Source organism: Myotis yumanensis, unplaced genomic scaffold (genome assembly GCF_028538775.1).
Source record: "Myotis yumanensis isolate MYYU_CA2020_CCGP unplaced genomic scaffold, mMyoYum1.0.hap1 SCAF_16, whole genome shotgun sequence".
In the NCBI taxonomy this organism is placed as follows: domain Eukaryota; kingdom Metazoa; phylum Chordata; class Mammalia; order Chiroptera; family Vespertilionidae; genus Myotis; species Myotis yumanensis.
The window spans coordinates 49994487-50011165 of record NW_027223767.1 but is presented as its reverse complement, the minus strand read 5'-3'; the positions used below and the strand labels follow the sequence as shown (position 1 = coordinate 50011165).

Genomic DNA, 16679 nt, shown 5'->3' with positions numbered 1-16679 from the left:
TCAATCTAGAGTAGTCCTTTTCATCCCTTAAGGAGAATGCCCTCACTATCCCACCATAAGTAAGGCAAATAGTGCATGGTAACGACAAATCTGCCCTGCACTGTGGGTTCCGACTTACCCGGAGCGAGCTTTCTCCTTTGTCGGGTAACTTTTAAGTGACAGCGAGCTTTACTCGTACCAAGCATGGGGCAGGTTTGTCCTTTGTCCAATCATCTCCGAGATTTGAGGGTGGGGGAGGGGGCACTTCGCCAGACCATCCCTGACCAGGAAGCGGGCGGGCTTAGGTTGAGCCTGGACCATCACAGCCCATCGTGAGGCAGTAGGATGCTTGGCACTCCGGGGAACCAATAGGTACGCAGAGAGCTATTTGAATAGGCCAATGCCGGGAGGGCGGGGGCGGGGTTTACGAGCCCTATAAAAGCAGTGGCCGGCCAAACAGGCGGTGGCGGAGGCTTCTGCAGCGGTCGCCGTTGGTGAGGTGGGGAGCTCCTCTGCGCCCCTCGGGCCGGATCCTTTCAACTCTCTGGTACCGCTCTAGCCTGTCTCACTCCTCGGCGTCATGACGACCACCACCACCTTCAAGGGCGTCGACCCCAACAGCAGGAATAGCTCCAGGTGAGGCGGCGGGTCCGCGCCACGCGGGACTCGGGGTCAGGAGGGCCGCTGCCCAGCGGGGCCACGCGGGCCAAGTTGCGGGTCGTTGGCGGTAACGTGCCCGAGGCGTCTGGCCAGGCGGCGGTGCTCAGTTACCAGTCCCGCCTTTGTGTCTCCCCGCGAGCCCCGCACACTGCCCCGCCCGACTCTCTCTCCTCATTCATTCCTGCCCGGGAGCGAGGGGCCGGGAGGGCCGGGGACTCGCCCTTAACGCGCCGCGGGTTGTAAGTTGGGCTGTACCGAGAGGGTTCGCGCCCTCCTCTTTTAAGCGGGGCCAACCCGTTCCCAGGGCGGTGGTCTTAGCCCCCGGGTGCCCGGACAGCTTAGGGGCGTCTCGGCCAGGCCCCATTGTCTCACCCCTGGGCCACGCGCTCCTGTCACTTGCTCGGGGCAGGTGCGGCCGTGCGATCGGCGTGGCGATCAGATTCCGCGGTCGCAGCCGGCGGGTCCGGCGGGCTTCTCCCCACTGGGGCCAGTCTGGCAGGTGGCATTGGTGGGCAGGCAGGATGGTCATCGCGATCCCCAACTCCTTCCTTTCCAGGACCCAGCCGTCAGCCAGCCCTTGCCAAGTGCCTCCCTTCTGCTAACAAAGGAAAGACCCCCGCTCCTTCCCCTCCTGCGCCCACCTGCGAACGGGAGAGGGCGTGTGCCAGTCCGAGTGGGTTTTCTGTGCTCACACCTGCGGACCTCGGTCTTTGCATCCCACCTCTTTGACGTTTGTTAAATGAGTTCATCTCTGGCCCCAGTTCCCTTGCAGGAGGAGGTTTCCTGTTCTTGGGCGGGGCCGGAGACATCCATTGTCTCTTCCGTGTACTATTTCCACTCGGGAAGCGGGGCCTTTCTGGCCACTTAGGCCACTGCATTTGGGGAAGGGGCACTGGGTGCCGGGTTTGGACCGGGACCCTTTTCCAAGCGGTTGCCTAACTTGGCGGGAGGGTTTGGATCCGGTGGAACATGCCCACATTGTCTGGGCTGCTCTCTGAGGTGGGATCTCTGGCTGGGATCCTTGCTTACGGCTCGGAGGGAGCTTAGCCTCCGCTTTTTTCTGGGCATCTATTCTTCATCAGTGGGGATCTGCAGTCCTGTGTGGCCAGCCGTGGGGTCCTGAGCAAGTGGCACAAAGGGAGCCATTTTGTGGGGCTAAGAAGACAGCCGTGAAATAGCAGTGTCTCAGGGGTTGGAGAACTTGGGGACAAAAGCAGGCCTCAGCACTGAGTCTTAGGAGGGTCCGCTTTGGAAATGACATTCCTTTTGAGTTCATTCCTTTCCCTTTTGCAATGTAGAAAAAACAGGAAAGATTTTTAAAAACAAAATTAGTGGTTCCTGGGAGGCTGGGGGAGCGGGGGTAGTACACAAAATACTGAAGAGGGTCACTCCCTCTTCTGTTGTCATCCTTCCAATGAGATCATTTTTTTCAGAGGACACTGGAGCGAATTGGACCTTGGTTTTTCTGTTTGTGCCACGGGGTCAACTTTCTGTGGGTCAGAATGTAGTGGTTGGAATATTAATGTGTAAAATATCTGAGATTTTAGCCTTTGGGGTTGAGTTCGGTTTGGTGCTTCATAAAGAATTTCGGTAACCTGGTCAAATGAATCCTCACACTAGCTTTTGATATGTATATTTGAAATGTCAGACGGAAATGAGTTTTGGTTCTGCACAATAAGTGTTGTAATTCACCTTTTGTCATCAATTTCTGTCCAGTATTGTGATCTTGGGACTGTAGCATTGTCCTTTTATTTACTTCCTGCCTTTCCTTCTTCCGTAATCTCAGCTAATGCTCCTAAAACTTCTTTTCTCCGGTAACATCCTCCTGGCCCCATAAACGTGTTATAAATTCAGTCTGTTAGGAAATGATCTGCAAAGATTATATGGGAAGTCTAGGATTTTAAGAGAGAAGAAAGAAAAAGTAATTTTTAAAACGTTGCTATCTGCAGTACATGGAGACATTTCTGCTGAGTCTCAAATATGTAATCCTGATTTAGTTATCATGTGTGTCGCTCAGAAGGAATAGTAGGACCTGAAAGAGTAAAATGGACATAATTTCTGTCTTATGATTCAAATCCTTTGTTTGGGGATGTCTGGCTGTTACAAATGGGCTCCACAACACTGACGTCATCGGAGTAGGTACTACCTGCTGTTATAGCAGGAACACGGACCTTTAAAAAGTTGAAATGGTCAGAGCTTTGCATTTTGTTTTTTTTTAAGCTGGTGTTTGGGTACTAGTTTCTTTTTTTTTTTTTTCCCAGGCCAAAAAATATTTCCCAGCCCATTAGGGTTCTGAAGATTTTCATCTGGCTAAAAATTCATAAGGGTTTAATTATGGTGGTAAGGGAAAAAAATCATTAATCTCTAGGCCCTAGAGTCTAGGGAATGAAGGGGGAAGACAATGAAGCAAGTTAACTTTTGGGGTACAAATGTTGAAAACCTAGTCACTTCAGACTTTAACATGAGAGAAAGCCTATTAAGAATTTATACCTTTAATTATTACTTAAACCATTTATACCAACCTAAAATTATCACCTTTATAAAATATATGTCTGAGCACACATAATCTAAGTAGATATTTAATATCTGAGATTAAAAAAGAACACCCACAAACCAGTGAGGTTTTAAATGTTTGACGTGTTATAAGAGAACACAATGGATCTCCCTGCCCCCCCAAGGGAAATATAATGACACTAGAGGCCCGGTGCATAAAATTTATACACAGGTAGGGTCCCTAGGCCTGGCTGGTGATCAGGGCCCACTTCCCCGCCTCCTCCTTCCTTTGCTCCCTCAGCGCCCGCCACTGCTGCTGGTCACCCGCCATGTTCCACCCCGCCCCCTGGTGGTCAGTGCATGTCATAGCGGGCGATCAAACTCTCAATCTCCCCATCGAACTCCCAAGGGGACAATTTGCATATTAGCCTTCTATTATATAGGATTTTTATTTAGTATAAATTGGGTACTGAATTTTACCATGGGCAGACACAAATATTAGATTCAGGGTAGGACACTAGAGGGCCTACATAAGAAATATAAGACAGTTTAAGATTAGGAAGCAAGAAAACAGATCAAAGCACCAGCTATGTGGGTTTGTAGTGTAGAGAGAAAAATGGCCATGTGTGGTTCCCCTGTATCAGTGCCAGGACCTGGGGATTTGGGTTTGGTCATATCTGTGTCAGTTAACTAACGTTGGGCAACTTATTTGGAACTTCTCAGGGCCTGACTTGGCTCCCTTAAAAATGAGGCTGAATCCTGACTGGTAGCTCAGTTGGTTGGAGTGTGGTCCCAATACGATATGTCTAGGTTACAGGTTTGATCCCTGGTCAGGGCACACACAAAAAAGAGGCTGTTGAACTGGATAGACAGGGATTTTTTATACTTTTGAATCTCATGGCACACATAAATGAATTACTGAAATTCTGCAGCACACCAAAAAATATATTTTTTGCTGATCTGACAGAAATAATAGATATAATTTTGATTCATTCATACCGGAGGGCTGTTGTTGTGTTGGCTGTTGTCATTTTTTGTTTGGCAATCTAAGGGAAAAGAGGTCAGGGCTCCTGACTGAATAGTCAGGTAGTGCATGTTTTAAAAATTATTGCCGAGACACCATCTGCAAATCGCTGGGATAGAGCAGTCAGAGCCCAGCAAATTACCACCCGAGGGCCAAACCCAGCTGGCCTCAGATCTTGACATTTATAAGTGGTTGGAAAAAAAAAAAAGCAGAAGAATATTTCATGACTTGTGAAAATGACATGAAAATCAAATTTCCGTGTCCGTAAGTGAAGTTTTATTGGAACACAGCCACACTCATTCATTTTCACGCTGTCTGTGGCTGCTTTGTGCCATGTGAGGGAGTTACATAGTTGTGCCAGACTGCAGGACCCACAAGCCAAAAATACCTCCTATCTGGCCCTTTCACACAAAGCATCTCTAGTGTTTTTACCTCAGGTTCCACCTGCTACTCTTTGAGATCATGGAGGAGGTGAAGGTTTAAGAGTCACTGAGGGGGCCTGGCCAGTGTTGCTCAGTGGTCAGCATAGACCCAGGAACCCAGTCATGGCTCCATTCCAGTCAGGCCACATGCCCAGGCTGGGGGCTCAATCCCCAGTTGGGGGCCTACAGGAGGCAGCCATAGATGTTTCTATCTCTCTATCCCTCTCCCTCCTCTCTCTCTAAAAATCAATTTTTAAAAAAAGAGTCACTGAGGGAAGGGTGGAGAGGGCACGATGTAGGAGAAAGTATGAGGTGGAGAGAAGCCAGAACTGTTTGGGGAACAGGGAAGAAAGTGGCCTGACTGGATTGGTGAAGAGGGCGGGGCTGAGAAGAGGCCACATTGGCAGTTGGCGAAGTTTGTCTGATTTCCTTCAGTTCTGCCGAGGCTTAACCAGACCTTGCATCTGGCTTGTGGGTAACAGGATTAGGACAGCACAGGGGAGCCTGGTGGGGAAGGACAGAGGGCAGGGCAGGAGATTATACCCTTGGGTAGGAAGGGCCAGTGTAAGAGAGCTGAGGCCAGGGTGTCGCCTACAGCCAAGGGGGCAGGAGCCCAGCTCAGGGCTTCTGGCTGAGCGGCGCTCCCCCTGTGGGAACGCACTGACCACCAGGGGGCAGCTCCTGCATTGAGCATCTGCCCCCTGGTGGCCAGTGCGTGCCATAGCGACAGGTAGTTCTGCCGTTCGGTCAATTTGCATATTAGTCTTTTATTATATAGGATGTAATTGGGTTTATATTTGTTCTCTAACCTTTTTTATTCACTGGGTTTTGGGTAACTTTTTGTATCTACTAAAGGCAAATCTCACTATAATGTGTATAGCTTCCTGTTGTATGGATGGACTTTGATACCTAACCTCCTACTATTGGATAATTAGGGTATTTCCAACTTTTCACAGATTAACCTATTTATAAGGGTATCCTTGTACATATGTCTGGTTATCTACTTAGGATAATTTCTGGAAGTAGAAATGCTGATTCACATAAAATGTAAACCTAAACAATTGATACACATATCAAAATGTTCTTTTGAAAGTTTATACAAATTCATGCTGGGAATTGGCATTTATTTTCCATCTTCACTAGTCTAATAAGCAGAAAACCTCACAAAACTGTCATCTTGGTGTGTTGTTTTGTTTTGTTTTGTTTTTTAGAGTTTATTTGAACCAAACTAACAAGATATGCAGGGGAGCAAGATCTCAAATGCTCCCAACTATCATCTTGTTTTAAATTTTATTTGCTAATGAGGTTGAATTTTTAATATTTAGAGGCTATCCATATATTTTAATTGCCTGTTAGTACTGTTTGTCATTTTTTTTATTTTTAAAATAATTTCTTAAGAGCATTGCATTATATTAGTGATATTATCCTTTGTCAAACGTGCGTATTTTTGCCAAGTTTAATCTGTCCATCTCATGATTTCTGGCTTTCATCTTGTGCTAAGAAAAAAAGCCCTTTTCTTCAAGACTAGGACACATCCGTACTTATTTTCTTCCAGTATTTTTGTTTTAGTCTTTAAAAAAAGAAAAAAAAAAAAAAAATATATATATATATATATATATATATGTTTTATTGATTTCAGAGAGGAAGGGAGAAGGAGAGAAAGATAGAAACATCAATGATGAGAATCATTGATTGGTTGTCTCCTGCATGCTCCCTACTCAAGCCCACAACCCAGGCATGTGCCTTTGACTGGAATTGAACCTGGGACCCTTCAGTCCACAGGCCAACGCTCTATCCACTGAGCCAAACCGGCTAGGGCTGTTTTAATCTTTAAATGGAAATATTTGGCTTAGCTGGAACTTTTTGGTAAATGAAGTGAGTTAGGGATATATATATATTTTGTTTAATCAAAATGACTAGCCAGTTAACTCATTACAGTTTTCCCCACTGGCAGTCTTTTTGAGAGAGAATGCTTTATCTTGACAGAATTCTGGGAAAAACAGATCAGATTCTCTCATTAAGTGATAAAACATTTGATGAGTAGATTTGAACAACTTACTTAACAAGCTTGATCTAGTGGACATAGAGAACAGTGGCAAATACACTCTCTTTTCAAGCATATATAGAGAGATTTATAATATTGACCACATATTAAGCCATAAGGCACATTTCATCAAATTTCAAAGGGTTCATGTCATAAAACTGTTGTCTGTGTTATAATTAAAAGCTAGAAACCAATAAGCTATAAAGGTCCCTATACTTGGAAACTTACAAATGCACTTCTAAATAATTTATGAGTCAAAGAAGAAAATAATGGACATGCTAAAATATTTAGACTGGACCAGGAGTTTAAAAAAATCAAAACTTGGGAATGCCTTCAGTGGGGTATTTAGAAGAGAATTTATACCTTAAGTGTTTAATTTTTCTTTTATTTTCTAATATAAGGAGCTTAGTTTACAAATGACAACCGTATTTGTAAACTTGGACGAAATGGACATATTCCTAGAAAGTTGCTTCTTATTCAAACTGACTTAAGAAATAGAAACCAGACCTCTCCTATCTCTAACAGAGGAATTGAATTAGTGGTTAGAAAATCCATAAAATCATCTCCATTTTCTGTGTTTTTGAGTTTTTCCAGGGAGGGGACAAGTGGGTCAGCCTGTGGCAGGGAGATTGGGAAATGTGAAAGTACTATATTCGTTGTTGAACAAAAACCCATAGGTGGTGTCCGCAGGTGCATGCATATAGAACATGCCGGGAATTTTACACTTAATGTCTCATGTTGACTTTCTCCCTGTGGCCAGTCACTTGTGTTTACCAGTGACAATAGTGAGGTCCGAGTATATGAACAGGGCTCGCCTGTGATGTTGAGATCGGAGAGATGCTTTATTATTACCTTTGCTTGGCCTTCTAAATTGGTTAGTTAACTTTTAATATGTATGTTCTTCCTTTTTTATTTCGTTGAAAATAAAAATGGAAAAAAGTAACAAGATGTGTTTCTAAACTTTGCACATATAGGGTAGGGCAAAAGTAGGTTTACAGTTTGTATGGAAAATAATACAATCTATATATATAAAAGCCCAGTGACCAGAACAGCGGAACAACCGGTGGCTATGAAACGCACTGTGGCAGCCAACCGGCCTGATTCGGCCCCAATCGGGCCCTCCCCCCTGGCTGCCCCCCTGCCCCCCCAACCCCCCCCCCCCCCTGTTGGCCCTGCCCCTGATTGGCTCCCCGCACCCCAATTGTGGGCAGGGCTGGCTGGCCAACTGCCTGTGGCTTCTCCCCCCCACCGGCCCGGCCAGACCCCCCCCCCCCCAGCACGAATTCATGCATTGGGCCTCTAGTAATTAATAAATAATAATACAGATATAAGAATAAACTGTTTTGCATACTCACAACTGTACACCCACTTTTGCCACACCCTGTATTTCCAGCTAAGCCCAGGAGGCAAGGTCCCTGAGGTCTCTGGCCATTTCCTAAAAGGAGCCGCCAGCCAGGCTATTGTTTGTGATGACTTCCCGGCAGCCTTGTGTGATAGACAATCTTACTAGAGATATTATAAAGCTGCGTAGCGTTGAATTTATACCCCAGGGAATCAATTCGTCGTCCCCATTAGCACCTTTCTTTCATGGGAGGGAAGGGGAATGAATGGGCGGGGGGAAAGGTTCCTGACAACATTTTTCCAAGAAATGTGTTGGTATGGTTTGACATTTCTGTTTTTCCATTTTCCTAGGGTTTTGCGGCCTCCAGGTGGCGGATCCAACTTTTCATTAGGCTTTGATGAACCCACAGAACAGCCCGTGAGGAAGAACAAAATGGCCTCTAGCATCTTCGGGACACCCGAGGAAAATCCCCCTTCGTGGGCCAAGTCGGCAGGTATGGTTTATGTCTGATGCTGGTCAAGGGGAGGACCCAGCGAGAAACCACAGCTGTCACAGGGCTTGTGAGCCAAATCTAACTATCTTAAAGAAATAAACAGCAGTTAAAGCTCCTCATTGGAAAGACTGGGACCAAGCCTCGGGAAATACTGAGAGTTTATGGGATGGATCAGAATAAGGAGTGACATCGGACAGGGTTACTCAGTCCCTCTGTAAACATTTTACGCCATCACTTAACCTCCCTCACACTGTTTGCTCATTTTGGAATACAAGACTAACTTATAATATCGCTCGCTAAGAGGGTTTGCTTTAGGTCTTCCTATTATTTTCCTCAAGAAAGTGTCTTTTGATTCAGGTGCCAAGTCCAGTGGTGGCAGAGAAGATCCTGAGTCGTCTGCACCCCAGAGAAGGAACTCCTCGGAAGCCAGCTCTGGAGACTTCCTAGACCTGAAGGTCAGTGTGACAATCGGGGAAGAGGACAGGCTTTGAGGACATTTCGGTTTAGAAATCAGATTCCCCCCTGTCGTTCTAAGAGCTTCAGTTCTTCCCCTGGAGTTTTCCATAGAGGTTGTTGGGAAGGGACTGGGCAGTATTGGTGATGGATGACTGACAACTAGAGAGGGAAGTCAGAAAGTGAATAAACGTGACTTGCTGTCCTGAGTCTCTTCGGCCGTTAGGATCGGCCTCTACCCTTCCGCATTGGTTTTAGGACTTCTGAGTCCCATCACACTCACTTCCTGTGTATCTCAGATATGGCGGTATTTCTGAGTTCAAGGACTGTTTAAATTGTTGGCAAACGTTGTCCAGTTGTTTTGAGCTGAACTCAAGGACTATAGCACCGCCCCAGAGTCCCTGACTGTGTGTCTGGAAAGCTGGTTGCGTGTCCTCCGGAGGAGGGATTTCAGGGCACATGGAGGCGTCAGCCACCTAAGTGTGGGAGACTGTGGAAGGGGCTTTGGAATTGTTAGGTACCTGTCAACCCCTAGGTCAGAAGCAAGAGAGGAAGGACAGATTCACTAGCTTCCCATTCTGATAAAAGGGCCTCTGAAATGCTAATTGATAGAGGTCATCAGTGTAGATGTTAAGATTTTAAAAAAAATTTATATTGGTTAGATGTTAAGGTTTGTTAAATTTTGGGTGTGTAACTGGCACCGGGGCAATTTGTCCAGCATTGTCCCTGGTTGGATAAAGGTTGCTTGTGATGCAGCCTGACCCTGCCCTTGACCGCATCAAAATGAAAACACTTGGTTTCAAAGACACAGTAATCTCTCTGAACTGTGACTGCTTTATTTGTATGTTGCAAAATTAAAATCCAGAGTAAAATTTTAATCTCTTTTCTTTTCCAGGGAGAAGGTGACATTCATGGTGAGTACTTCCGAAGCCCAGATTTCTGGTTCTGTAAACGGCTTTAGAATAGCGTGGAGCCCTGGCCGAGCGACTCGGTTGGTCTTGTCACTGAAAGGTGACAGGTTGATTCCCAGTCGGGGCACAGGCCTGGCTGCGGTTCCATCCCAGGTTGGAGCATGTACTGGAGGCGACCGATGGATGTTTCTCTCTAAAATCAATGAAAGAATAGGTTGGAATTTTGATTCAAGTCATGTCCTGGGAAAGAGATTGGGGACTGCACTCTAGCTTTGCCCGAGTGCCAGCATACTCTGGGTGGAGGGAAGAAAAATGAAACAGGGAAGTTAGCGAACATGGCCACATTCGGTACGGCCAGCCGTGAGAGCAGTGCCAGAAGTGTGTGAGAAAGGATTGAAAAACCAATCCTTTACAAATATATGTACATTATTCAGGCTGGTGTCTGTTACACTTGTGAGAGCTTTTTAGTAAATGGTTCTGGCAGTTCAAGTTGGCCCATGGCATTGAGCTTTACAAAGATTGTTTGATTTTTTTTTTTTTAATATATATACTAAGCTGCTTATTTATCGAGACAATGGAAACCCGGTGATCTTATAAATGGTGATTTAGGGGGCAGATGTAAATTTTCATCCCTGTGGAAATGAGCTGTTGCCATTTAACTATTTTAATCTGTGAAGTATTTACTGGCATTTCCCTAACAAGTGCCAGGGAAGTCCTGACAAGTGTGATGCGGAGTGACACACACCAGGCCGCGGCGGCGGTAAAAATGGACTCGGTGGAACGCAGCTATCAGGCCCTCTGGTCCTGCTGTGGCTTCCTCTCGGCCTCTTCCTGCCATTTCATTCTGTGCTGCAGCCTCCCAGGGAGTCCGATGTGTAAGAGCCACGTGCCTCTTCTGTCCTCTCAAACGGTGTTTCTTTTCTTTTTTAAAATATTTTTATTGATTTCAGAGAGGAAGGGAAAGAGAAACATCAATGACGAGAGTCATGGTTCGGCTGCCTCCTGCACTCCCCACGCTGGGGATTGTTAGAAATAACGCGAGCCCCCAAATGCAGGGGTCCTGGTAGAACACAAATCACACTGGGAGGCAGGCAGCAGGCAAGCATCTTCACTTCTCCGCAGAAGGGTGTGCACACATGGCCTGGAAGCACAGGGACACCAGCGGGTGGTCTGCTTGGCTTTATAATCCCTGACGCACGTGACCTGTCCCTTGCTCTTGATTGGAGCTCAGGCGCACAGTCTTTCGCGATTGGCTAATTCAAAGGGAGGGGTTGGCCTTGGCTGTTTCAAGATGGCGGCCCAGGGGAGCTGCAAGCCATGCGGCCAACATGGCGGCTGTCTAAACTTCTTTGGCAGAAAAGATGATTTGTTTATTCTCGCAGGATCGAGCCCGCACCCCGGGCTTCTGCCCTGACCGGGAATCGAACCGTGACCTCCTGGTCCATAGGTCGATGCTCAACCACTGAGCGCGCCGGCCGGGCTCGCACGGTGTGTCTCCACGGGGTGGGGCAGCTCTGAACCTCTGTGAGCATAACCCAGGCGCATGCTCGTTGGACACATTCCCTGTGCACGGGCCGAAGGTCGGTTTGTGTTTTGTTCATGTCCAATTTGTTTCATTTGAAAAGACTGTTCTGCAGGTAAAATATCTTCTAGGCTTTCCGATCCCACTGCTTTTTGTAATCCTGAAATACTTCCACTGTGAGACCTTATTTAGCCACAATCCTGACTCACTCATTTTGGCCAATGAATACAATTGGGGATTTGGGGAGCCTGGGGAGTGTGTGAGATTCTTCGGGTAAATCGCACATTGAATTGTGTAGTATGACAAGTCCTTCCTCTTTTTTTTCTCCCAATGTCATCCATTTTGCCACCTGATTATTTTGTGTTCCTGATAGCTGCTACTTTTACTTTATTTGTCGTAAAATGACAAGGGGCCTGATAATTTAAGGCACATCTGGTGGAGTAGAGGTCAACCCCAGTTCTGTTGCCAAGTTTACTTCAAAGCCAAGCTATTCTGCTCTGTTTAAACAAAACAGATTTTGTTTGGATATAAGGAAAATTGCCTTCGTCTTGTGGGCAATTAAACAGGAGTGGCCACAGGGAGGACTTTGGAAATCTATAAGAAAGAGGACATGAAGGCCTGCTGTTTTTAGTCTCCATATGTGCTTTTTTTTTTCCTTTGCTTTTTTTTTTTTTTTTTTTTTTGTATGCTGTTACCTCGTTGTGAAAGAGAACAGTTCCATTAATAATAAACGAAAGAAGATGGGTGGAAATGAGCTTGATTGAGCTAAAAATCACTCTGTGGGAATTAATTGCCATGGTAGCGCTGCAAGGTAATTTTGTGTCCTTTAGAAGTGCCTGTTAGCTGCTTGGCCCCGACAGACAGTGGAGAATCAGGTAGATGTGTACAGCGGGGAGGCCAGGCCATGTCCTTACAGCAGGAATGAGACCGCTCGCCTGTTGGCTCAGCCTGAGTTCATGCTCTGTATTCATCTATTTTGAATTGTTTTTAAAATGTGGGTTTTGGGAGTTTTGTTTGTGTTTGTAGTACATCGGACATGTTTTCTTAGGTTATGTAAGGGACACTTATTGTGGGACTTGGGTACTTGATGGTGATGCATGTGATCCCGTTGCTTGGGTAACAAGAGTGTAGCAACAGGAACTGAAGGATAATCAACTCTTTCTCCCCAAGCATCAGTTCGTAACCGTAAGGGCTGTCGTCTTGGAAAGCCTCCTATTAGATTTTTACTTGTAGTTCAATACTATCGAGCAATATGTGTGTCGTATCATGTTACTTCTGCAGAATGTTCCAAACATTCATCAAATGCCATGTGACTAGCAGCAGTAGCTTGTGTCTGAGATTTTGGTGTGTTTCTGATCTAAGACGACTTCTCCCTTGGACTTCTCAGTTTCAGTCGGCTAAATAAAAGCTTGGTACAAGTGGTTTTAGGAACATGAACTTTTAATATTTGGTCTTTGAAGAACTTAGAGAAACTGTGTATTTTTTCAAAACTAGAACTTTTCATTGGTGTCCAGTATGAGTCCATATGGAGTTCCTACATAGTATATAGCAGAACCAATATTTCGGCTTCACTGCTTCCGGGGTTCGGAACTCCCAAACTAGGAGGGAATACATGTCTTTAAGCCCTGGCTGGGTGGCTCAGTTGGTTGGAGCGACATCCTGTACGTCAAAAGCGTGTGGGTTCTGTTACTGGTCAGGGCACATCCATAAGTTGTGGGTACGATCCCCAGTTGGGGTGCATACAAGAGGCAACTGATGGATGTTTCTCTCTCACCTCTCTCTAAAGTCAAGAAAACATATCCTCGGGTGAAGATTGGAAAACTTTTTTCTAAGTTTATGGTAGCTTTTCTCCCAGGTCTGCTACTAAAGGTGCCTCTGTGTGTGATTATTCTAAGGCAGGTATTAGAATACTCAACTGAATGTGGTCTAACACTGAATGAAATGAGACCTGGATTTTCTTTAAAAATTAAAAATCGAACATGCCTTAAAACTATGAAACTCTTCGTAGAAGTTTCCTTCCACGGAAAATTCTGAGTTTTTTCTCTTGCAGTTACTCTTGACTTTGAATCAATGACATCTCTGATTGTGTAAACTCCCTAGTTAAGAATATATCCTTGTTGGGAGTTTCACAAATCAGCCAGTGAATCAATCAAGCAATATCCAGGATTTTGGACAATACTACACTAATTCTAAACACTTTAATATGGAAAGTACCCAGTTAATGAGAGATGGGAGTGACCTGGTTAATGGAGGTGTTATTACAAGCCAGTAGGGGAAAGGTGGACTCGTTAATAAATGTTGATGGTACAACTGGCCATCTGTGTAGTTAAAATCAACCTCACCCAGTTATCATGGACATGTAACATACAACAGGAACGCAGTAACATTCCCCACCCATCAGTCTGGCAAATATTAAAGCAAGGAGGTTACCAAGCGGTGCATAGGCAAAGGTGTCAGGAGGGCATACATTGCTTTGACGGGGGGCACAGCCACTTGGGAAGGTGCTGGGTAGTGTTTGCATTACAGTTTTGTTTGCAGTGCTTGGGCCGGTTGCTCAGTAGAAGACTGGATATATATAAACACACACACACACACACACACACACACACACACACACACTAAAGCACTTTAATTAAGCAAGGTGAATTATGACCGTGGGTATAAATATGGGTAAATTTGCAAAAGAGTGAAAAAAAGGAAGTTGATATTATGTTAAACACAGGGAAAACAGTATTATATGTCACGTGCTAGATATAAAATACACGTAAAATATGCCCAAAACAAACCCTCTGGGGATAGGGCGAGGAGACCCACGTGGAGGTGGGTTAGGAGTCACGGATCTAGAGTTTGTCTGTGATGTTCTAATTTACAATATTCATGTCTTTCTTGTTTGTGTAATTGAGAAAAGAACACACACAGAACAGGGCCTGGGGACACATATGGCAAAACACAAACCTTGGTAAATTCTGGGTGGTGGGGACATGGTTGGTGGTGGTGGTTTGCTTCTTTCTGTCTCTAGGTATGTTTTGAATCTTCCTAAAAAACAAACAACTTAGATCCTTCAGATTCCCTGGGAATCGCTGTGAGCCTTCGTTTCATTCTGTCTCCATAGAAAACGTGGACGTAGACTTGCAGGCCAGCCTGGGGCAGAGTGAGGAGAAGCCGGTGCCCGCCGCCCCTGTGCCCAGCCCGGTGGCGCCGGCCCCGGTGCCGTCGCGGAGAAACCCCCCTGGCGGCAAGTCCAGCCTGGTCCTGGGCTAGCGCGCCTGTCGGACGCGTCGTTTTGTTTGTTTGTCTGTTTCCTCCATGCTTGTGAACTGCACAACTTGAGCCTGACTGTACATCTTTTGGATTTGTTTCATTAAAGAAGAAGCACTTTATGTACTGCTGTCTTTCTTTCCCCTTTTTCTTTTTGAAGAGCAGGTTCTTCATCTGCCCTCCTCCGGGCCTGTAGGCCATGGCATGAGTGCTCCTAGTAGTAGATTGGCGGGAAAGCCTTGTGAACCTCGTCCCGTGTTTTTAAGAACAAATAATTTGGTTCCAAATGTATTGGAGGATCTTTTGTACTGAGGTTTTTAAAACCCTTTTCTTGTCAGCTTTACTTGGGTTTACCAAGCCTTGATCGGACAGGCCAGTAAACAGTCCACAGGCACCGTCCCTTCAGCCCCTCCTCCCCCCCAGGGCTATCTTTATGCCGAACCTTCTGGGTGTCGCCCGAACTTGTCCGTGCCCTTTGCTAAAAGCAGCTTCCTGTGCCGTATGGAACCACAGAGGCCTGTGCCTCATGCCTTGCTGCCCGCAGAGCAAAGACACTGCCTTTTCTTTTTGAACCTTAAGCGAGAAGCCAGGCACTCACTGGGCTGGCCCAGGAGCAAAGCCTCCTGCTGTCCCGCAGGGGACGCTCCATGTCCACTCCAGCTGCCCGATTCCAAGTGTCCGTGAAGCAAGCAAGGACGTGAGCTCGCAGCGGCGGTCCTCGGGTCCTCGTCCCGCGCGGACCCCTCGGGCAGTGCTCTGACAGCCAGAAGCTGTGTGCATGATGCTGGTGTTGACCATGAAATGAAGTCTCATCCTTAAAAACTGTGTTGTACTTCACAATCCTGGACTGTTGCTTCAAGTAAACAAATGTACCAATTTTGAACTGTTGTGTCCTGTGTCATCTTTTTGAGAGGGTTTCGGTGTTCTGCCTGCCTAGTTGCTTTTTTCTTGTTACTACAAATCCTCCGCTCAGTGATTGGTCGCTCAGTGAAAACGACCCGTGAAGGCCCAGGCAAGCGGGCTTCCCTCTGAAGACAGTTCTCTAAAGTAGCCGGTTTCCATTCATAGCATGAGCTCAACGTGATCATGACCTCTGATGTCTGCGGCAATAAAATTCAGGGATAATGAGATGAACTGATATCTAAAATAATTATTAGCCAATATGCTGTATGTCTGACTCTTCTACTACCTACCCTTTGTGCTGGGTGTAACGGACTGTACACCCAGCACAGAGTCCAGCCTGCAAGGTGCTTCGCAGTGGTGGGTGGTCAAAGAGAGAAGAGCTCCAAAGGAAGGAAGGGTCCACATTAATTAGAAGGTGACGGGGGCAGGGGGGTCCGGGGAGTCAGTCCCCTTGAGGGATGTGGAGACCACTGGGTTCTAGGGAGAAAGCTCCAGGCCCACATGCTGTATTGAACGTCTAAATTGGGCATCATTAGACCTGGCTTTTAGGCCCCCGGGTGCCACTGACCAGCTGTATTCTGTCGGCTTGTCATTCGGGGCTCCATTTCCTAACTTAAAAGTGACACTTTTTGCTCTGGCCAGTTTTGCTCAGTGGGTAGAGCGTTGGCCTGCGGACTGAGGGGTCCCAATTCTGGTCCAGGGTATGTACCGCAGTTGCAGGCTCCTCCCCGGCCCTGGTTGGGGCGCATGCCAATTGATGTGTCTCTCCCCCTCCCTTCCACTCTCTAAATATCAATGGAAGGGTATCCTTGGGTGAGGATTAACAACAACAAAACAATAAATAAAACGATTTTAAAATGTTTAAAAATAAGTGACACTTTTGATGAACTAGGTCACCTCTAAACCCCTCCCATGATCGAGATGACTCGAGTATAGTGTAACCACAGACTCATTTGAACGATCGGGCATCTCTGGGAGCAGCAGGAGTGTTTACAGGTTGTGGGGTGTTAAGTTTCTCTTACAGTGTAAAGCACACGAGCCTGAGTTACGGTTTCTCTCATGACCTCGGAGATAGGGAACCAGCACCCTTCTCTCAGTGAAGGTGGGGCTCCCAGAAAGATGTGTCCCTGATTTGTGTCACCACTTATGATATGGAGATTTATCTCCATAATCTA

The 16679-nt window shown here is 46.2% G+C and overlaps 2 protein-coding genes across 2 annotated transcripts in view; one reads left to right on the top strand and one right to left on the bottom strand.

The window, feature by feature from the left end:
* The first annotated feature begins 451 nt into the window (after positions 1–451).
* JPT1 (Jupiter microtubule associated homolog 1) lies at positions 452–14723 on the top strand. Its single transcript, XM_070394605.1, has 5 exons — positions 452–615; positions 8315–8457; positions 8815–8912; positions 9806–9824; positions 14456–14723. Exons 1-5 carry the CDS (start codon positions 560–562, stop codon positions 14602–14604), a joined length of 465 nt encoding a protein of 154 aa, XP_070250706.1. The 5' UTR covers positions 452–559; the 3' UTR covers positions 14605–14723.
* Positions 9838–16679, bottom strand: part of ARMC7 (armadillo repeat containing 7) — a 23709-nt gene continuing 16867 nt past the window's right edge. Inside the window, exon 4 of the transcript XR_011468452.1 lies at positions 9838–10014. The gene's annotated coding sequence lies outside the window, so the exon portion shown is untranslated. The remainder of the gene's footprint in view (positions 10015–16679) is intronic.